Raw genomic sequence first — 7,500 nt, 5'->3', positions numbered from 1 at the left:
CGCACAAACATACACACACACACACACACACACACACACAGGCACAGGCACACACACAGGCACACACACAGGCACACACACACACAGACACACACACAGGTACACACACACAGACACACACAGGCACGCGCACACACACACACACAGGTACACAAACACAGAGCCGTACACACACACAAACACACACACATACACACACACACACACAGAGGCACGCATACACCCGAACACAGAGAGGTGCACCCACCCACAAACAAGCGTGTGTGTGTGTTAGCGTGTGTGTGTGTGTGTGTGTTAGTGTGTGTGTGTGTGTGTGTGTGTGTGTGTGTGTGTGTTAGCAGGGCGCCGGCGGTCATTCACATTCCGGGGGGGGGGGGGTACTCGCCCCATTCAGGCCCACCTATAAGACCTGCTCTCCGCAGAGCTGGCACAGTCACGAGAGCTGGCTGCAGGGCTACCAAAATAAAAAATAACATAAAAACAATCATCCAGCAATCCCACAAGCCCCTCTGTCCTCCAGCGCGGGCGCCCCGGACACACGAGACGGCGGCAACAGAAAAAAAAGAAAATAATTTAATAAATAAAGGTAGTAGGAAAGAAATAAAACGTGTGGATCGATCGCGCAGCGCTAAGGGCTAGCGGGACGGATGGCGAGACTGGAATGACGCGCGGCTTTCTGCCCCACGATGCACTGGGGGGGGGGGATTGGGGGAGCAGCGCAATGCGTCAGCGTGACGTTTTTCCCCAGAAGTCACGACGCTCGCCAAACGTTCAGGATGGTTGAGTTCTGACCTCACCTTCGATCAAATTTCTGCGGCGTTCTTTTCTGTTCCAGTTTTTGGGCCACTGGACACAATCGCGGTGCGCAAAATGACTGAAATGAGGCTGAAAGCTTACAGATCACGGCCCACGTACTGCACAGACAATCCTGTGCACATCCTGCACAACAGTCATGACTTTCAGCAGACACCTTAAAGTAGCTGAAAATACGAAAATATACAGTACACAAACAGCCAACACAACACAGAAAATAGAACATACATTAGCATTATTAAACATAAGTACCATGAGTACAGTATGTTCACTCGGAACAAGAAATAGCCCATTTAATTTTTTTCATGCAAAAGCACGTTCCATTTTCTGTGTTGGCTGTGTAAAATCGACTGCATTTCATGTTCCAAAGGGACATACTATACTCGAGGTCACGCAGGGAGCGTTTATACATAACGAGAGGCCTGTAAAGGCTCGAACAGAGACCGAAGGACCGCGTTTCAGACCGCGTTTCAGCCCGTCTCCGCTCGCCACAGGTCTGCCACCTGAAATCTCATCACCGGGCGACCGCTTCACAGTTTTCCGGTTTGTTCCAGCGGCTCCCGGCTGGGGAATTCCCGGTAAATAAATAAATAATTAAAAATAACTTCCAACAATCGACGTGACAGACTGGACGGAAGAAAGGGAGGAAAAAAATGACAACTTGCCAATATAAGTAGCTTACGTTGTCATATGCTGTAAACAACAACGGAGGCATTTCTGAGAGGCGTTAGCGGGAAGCTCGTTCGCCTGTTTTCCCGCCCAGCGAGCAAACGCAGCCCCAGAACCATCCCGTCAGCGCGCCACGGCAACGCACCGCACGCGGGAGAGACCAATTAAGCGAACGTTTGCCGAAACCACCCAAGAGTCGGCGGAAATGAATCCCGTTCCCAACATGAATATTTCATTTTTCGGGGAAACGCCAGCCGATCGCGGGACGTCCAATTACGGCGGACGCGTTCGGGGAGAGGCGCGCCGGCTTCCCCCCGGTCGAGGGAGGCTGACGGCTGGTCGTTATGGAGCTCCAGCGTGCCTTCGCTCAAACCGCCAACGCCGTGGAAACGGCTGTGCGCCCGCCAATTACCCATGAGCCCCCAGGACACCGGGCAACAGTGACACCGACCGCAGACGGGAAACAAGGAGGGCAGTTTGGGACAGATTTGCTCAGTATTTACTCATTCCTTTAGTCATTTCTTTAATAATTTCATTTATAATTTCTTTATTAATTTCTAGATTAATTTCTTCATTCATTCCTTGGGATATTTACCAATAAGAATCAGAGAGGCAGATGCTCACTGTCAAATATTATATATATAAAACACGGGGGAAAAATCTTCATTGCATTAACAGCATTGTATTTCTGTACTTGTGCCTCTGACCAAGCCTGCCTTAAAAGCCCCTAAAAAGGGCATGGATGTGCCAACGCTGAGTAACCTCATTGGAGGGGATAGGTCCTCTACCCTTTCAGTCCACACAAAAACACCCCCCCTCCCCACTCTGTCCACGTGTCCACACACTCCGCACAGAAAACGGGCTGGTTTTAACAGAACCGTGGAGATGTCACTCAGATTCCGCTAATTGCCCCTCTCCCCTCTCCCCTCACGGACAGAGCCGGAGGGATATCTGTTCGGCTTGCTTTCGGTCCGGTGGGCCAGTGGGAGCGTGGGGCGGTCAGGCTTCGGACCGTTAGCGAAAGCACCTTATGTTCTCCGTACGGCCATACCAGCACGATCTCAGCGTCTCTCTCTCTCTCTCTCAGGCAGGTACGAAAGCATTAAGGCCCCGCACCGCACCGAACGTTCTGCTCCCAGCAGGAGCGCGGCGTATTACACACATTATTATGCATTACGCTTAATGCAGAATCGAAGGAGCGACCGCGAAGCCGAACAGAGAGTATTTTTAGAAAAATTTTTTTTTTTTTTTTTTTTTTTCAAAGACTAATTATGATTCCTTTTACCAAAGTAAGGTCTTTACACCCGTGAGCCGCAATGTAATTTCAGCTTGCGGAGAGAAGAAAGCCGGCTTTCAGGAGGGAAGGCGGCGGGGCCCGGGGCCCTCGGAGCGGTGGAGCGCCGGGTACGTTCTGCTTGAACACTTCGGGATGAGGGGAAAGCCACGGACTTCACGGGAATACATTAGGCCCGGGCGCGTAGAACATTATTCCGGATCTTTCTGCGGCGGGGGAGGTGAGCGAGGAGTGCAGACATCTCTCCCAGCTCATTAAAGGCACAGGAATAAAGAGATATAAAGAGAGAGAGAGAGGGAGAGAGGGGGAGAGGGAGAGAGAGAGAGAGAGAGAGAGAGAGAGGGAGGGGGAGAGAGAGGGAGCGAGAGAGGGAGGGAGGGGGAGAGAGAGGGAGAGCACAAGAGAGGTGCTCACACACACACACACACACACTATCTCTGAAACACAACATTACCCTCTGACATTCAAAGGGAACCAATTGATTCTGTTCTAACGGAGGGTAGTTTAGAAAGTAATATCGGACAAAGCGAAACAAAGTTTAAATTTCAGTTGTATGATGAAAAGTTCAAACACCGACAGTATATACACGTGAATAACTCCCTTACTAACTCAATCAAACAAATAACTGGTAAGAATGGGTAGCTTAAATGGGCACGCTACTAAACTAGTTGCCCTTTGTGAGACATACAGTATACACTGCAAAGGAACTACTGCATTTCTGCCTACAGTGGAGGCCACCAATCAGAACTACAGATCCCACAATGCCCTGCAGGGATTCTTACGAACAGAGGGGAACATATGGAAAAGAAGCAACTGTTCATTTCAGGAGATTATGTTTATTGTCAATTGTTATTATTTCAGGAGCGTGGGACTCTGGCCGTGCGATTGCGCCGTAACCGAGGGAACGTTTTAGCCAATGCGCGGCTTTGCGTGTGGCTCCTGACATCGCCCGCGCTCCGCCATAAACATGTCATTAAGCCCGTAGCGGCCGCACTCGCCCCGCGTGGGACTCTGGCCGTGCGATTGCGCCGTAACTGAGGGAACGTTTTAGCCAATGCGCGGCTTTGCGTGTGGCTCCTGACATCGCCCGCGCTCCGCCATAAACATGTCATTAAGCCCGTAGCGGCCGCACTCGCCCCGCGTGGGACTCTGGCCGTGCGATTGCGCCGTAACTGAGGGAACGTTTTAGCCAATGCGCGGCTTTGCGTGTGGCTCCTGACATCGCCCGCGCTCCGCCATAAACATGTCATTAAGCCCGTAGCGGCCGCACTCGCCCCGCGTGCAGAGTCATCCGGCGGTTAAAGCCCATTCCCATCATCCTCTGCAGGCCGCAGGCTCATCTCCTCCCGCCTCTAATTCAATCCGACTAAAAGCCTCCCCGAAAAGCCCAAGCTCTCCTCGTCACCAGCGATCTCACCCCCCCCCGCGCCCCGCGGGACGTGACCCGGGCCCACACACCCGGAAGGGGGGGGGGAGGGGGGGGGGGGTCAGGGTCGACGCGTTCAGGCCAGGGACGCGGCGGAGTCCAGCGACACCGCCCGCATACCGAGCAGCCGTGCGCGTGACATCAGCGCGGGGCCGGAGGTGATTACATTCTCCCCGCGTGCGGCCCATCGGCCTGAGGGCGGCACTGCCCCCGTGTCACCCTCCACCGCTCCCTCCCGACCCCCCCCCCGCCCCCGCCGGCATCGCCGCGGCAACCGCGGTTCAAGTCGGTCCTGGCACGAGAACCTGCGGGGGAGGGAGGGGGGGGGGGTGTTGCTGTTCATCTGACCTCGAGAGACATTTGTCCCCAAACTCCGGGCTTTGCTTACAGGGCGGGAGAAGCCTGACTTTACATAAAACTGTTAAAACTATTAACATATTCTCCGGCGGGGGAAAATGAAACTTTTGTCCGGGTCGGGCGAAGCGGCCGGTTCCGGACGCCGCCGGCCATCTGGACCGTGCCCGTCGGAAATGGGGTTCCGCCGAACGCCGAGAGAAAAGGGAAAAATTAATTACACCGGCAGGAGCCAGCGACTGCAGAACACCAAGGGCCCTCCATCATCCCTCGCCCGCCCGGGTCACGACCTCAGCAAGTTCAAACACACTTTTCTAACGCGCGTCGATGATTTCGCCTCGAGACACAATGGGCTATTTGCAGTCCATTACGGACACTAGACTGTAATCCGAGCACAATTTCGGTCATTAGGACAAATTACCCTTACCCACGCTCCCCCACATCGATAGTTTGCGACCACGTTACAAACTCGGGCAAAAAAAAAAGAAAGAAAGTTGAATGTTGAAGTTGAACGTCCCCAAAACGAGCGGGGGAGAGTTCATTAAAACGTCTGCAGGCGAAGTGCTGAACCGTCGATACGGCCGGTCGACCGTATCCGAGGGAGAGCGGGGAATCGGCCAATAACCCGACCTCGCTGTCACACGTCCGCGCTGTAACGTCAAGAGCGAGCGTCGTCAAACGACCACGCCGATTTAATGGCCTACCCCTGCCCCCCCCCCCCCCCTTCCCAACCCCCACAACATCCCGTTCTCTCAAACGTCCCGAAACCCGCATCGGATGGGCCGTTAGCCTTGAGTTCGGCGTCTGGGCTGAACTAACGCGGCCATCCGTTTGGTTTTGAGTGGCGGCGCCCTTGCGTGGGTACAGAACTGAAGGTTTTTTTTTTTTTTTTTTTTTTTTACGTCTTCGGATATAGCGAGCGTGAAGTTCCTTTCTCTTAGAGTTAATTGAAAGTGGATAAGTCAAGGTCTGCAACTTATCCGAATGAAGAAGAAGAAGAAAAAAAAAGAAGCAATTGTTGCGCGAGAAATGACTTTGTAGATTATCTTCAAAAACCCAGAGCCTGCGCGGTTGTTGTGGCGGCGAGAGCGGAAATTAATTTGATGCTTTGCCGGGTTCGAGTCAGCCCCGGCTGCACTAAACTCATGTACCTGAGGGGAGGGGGGGGGAGGGCCTACAGGGAGTCAGGGGGTGGGACAGTTCTCTCCCCCCCCCCCCCCCCCCGACGGTGACACGCGTGAAACCAAAACGTGGCGCGGCACGCCGAACGGTCCCGAACGCGGACGGATTAACGTCGACTAAAGCTCCGTCTTTGAAAGCCTCAAACGATATTTGAAAAGCGTCGGCGAAGATAATAACTCGAGAAGCCAAACGCGAGACGGCTGACCGCGGTTAACGCGGACAGAAGGGCTTACAAAATGGCGGCCGCTAATGACTCTGCCTCCTAAAATGTCAGCGGCTGACGTGGGAGGACGAGGAGCCGTTAACAAGCCTCTGGATGGATGAAATAAGGACTGGAGAATAAACTAATCAACAAATGTGTGACCTTGACGGACAGTTAGAGTTGGCGTGAGTGCTGACTAGAACATATAGTTGTGAAGCTCGGTACTTTCCGGTGAGTTCCATTCCTGTCAGAAAAGGTGCCGTGTGTCGCCCCGCCCCACCCCCCAGCCCCCCTGGACTCTGACCGCCCGCCGTGCGCTGGGACTCAGAGACCGGGCGTTAGCACACGACCTTGATGAGCAGCAGCCTCCGTTCGCCATTGGGGAACGGGGAATAAAGAGGTTCTCGTCTGAGAAGACTGGTGGAATGTGAGGAGCTATCGCCCGTCGGCCGCACGGAAGAACCCGTCTCCGCGATGCAGCCTCTACCGCCAAACAAGCCCGCTTTTGATTCCGCTTTTAATCAGCAGCCGGTAAACCACGGTAACGGGAGAGAAGGCGGGGCCGAAAGGGTCTTACCTCTCTCTGAAGAACCAGCTCCTTGGTGAACTGCATGGCCTCGTCGCTGAAGGGCTCGGCCTCCTGGAGCCCCCCCGGCGTGTTCCTGGACCCCCGCGGACACTCGATACCTGCGGACGGAGACACCACACGCGTGTCACTCACAGAGCGCCAATCACAGAGCAGCATTCACAGAGCACCAATCACACAGCGCCAATCACAGAGCGGCAGGCGGCCATTTTACAAGCCAAGGTCGCATTGGCGAGCGCCCAGGGCCTCAGGAAAGTCTAGTGAAACAAACAGTTGGGGGGGATTTAAATTTCCAAAAGCACCGTACTAAAGTAAAGTCTATACATCGGCTAGCTCTGCCGTGCGCGTGTTTGAGGACCGAGAGCCCGGCCCTAAATCCCGCCATTCCCGGCGGAACTTAACGGCTCATGGCCGCTCCCGCTCTTTAAGTTCAGCGTCCTGCCGCGTTAACGTAGCCGTCCCACTTTCCATCACGCGCGCTCGTAAAAACCAGCGGCCGTTTAATACCCCTCACCTTCCGGGGTGAGCCGCGCGCCGACCGCAGACCGGGAGACCGTTAAAAACATAACGCTGGCGCTTCGACCGGCACGGAGGCGGTTAAACGATTAAAAGGTTTCACTCCGCTCACACAACACCCGTAGCGCTTCCAGGAGGGCGATGAAAGCGATACCGGTCCCAGGGCTACACTCCAGGGCCCAAACCGGCGGGAAAAAAATTAAAAATCTCATATTTCCCGCGGCCTTTCTCCCCGGTTCATCTGGCCGCGATAAGCCGGGAGAGGTGTGAATCAAAACACGGCACGATAAGACCCCCACACGCCCCAAGCCACCTCTACACACCCCTCCCCAGGAGAGAGCGGGAGAGAACTCCACTTTCAGAAAGCCCACCGCCTTCAAGCCATCCGGCAGCTCACCGGCTTCACCTACCGTCCGCATAATACGCAGAATTGTATATATTTTTAAAATATAAAACGG

General features: G+C 54.2%; 1 protein-coding gene across 1 annotated transcript in view; it reads right to left on the bottom strand.

The window, feature by feature from the left end:
• The window catches only part of snd1 (staphylococcal nuclease and tudor domain containing 1), a 237,625-nt gene that overhangs the window by 150,069 nt on the left and 80,056 nt on the right, over nucleotides 1-7,500 (bottom strand). The window contains exon 16 of the mRNA XM_061229463.1: nucleotides 6,518-6,627. Within this exon, the coding sequence (XP_061085447.1) occupies nucleotides 6,518-6,627 (110 nt within the window). The remainder of the gene's footprint in view (nucleotides 1-6,517; nucleotides 6,628-7,500) is intronic.

This window comes from Conger conger, chromosome 19 (genome assembly GCF_963514075.1).
Source record: "Conger conger chromosome 19, fConCon1.1, whole genome shotgun sequence".
Classification (NCBI taxonomy): domain Eukaryota; kingdom Metazoa; phylum Chordata; class Actinopteri; order Anguilliformes; family Congridae; genus Conger; species Conger conger.
The sequence above is the reverse complement of the archived record's forward strand: the minus strand, read 5'-3'. Positions and strand labels throughout refer to the sequence as shown.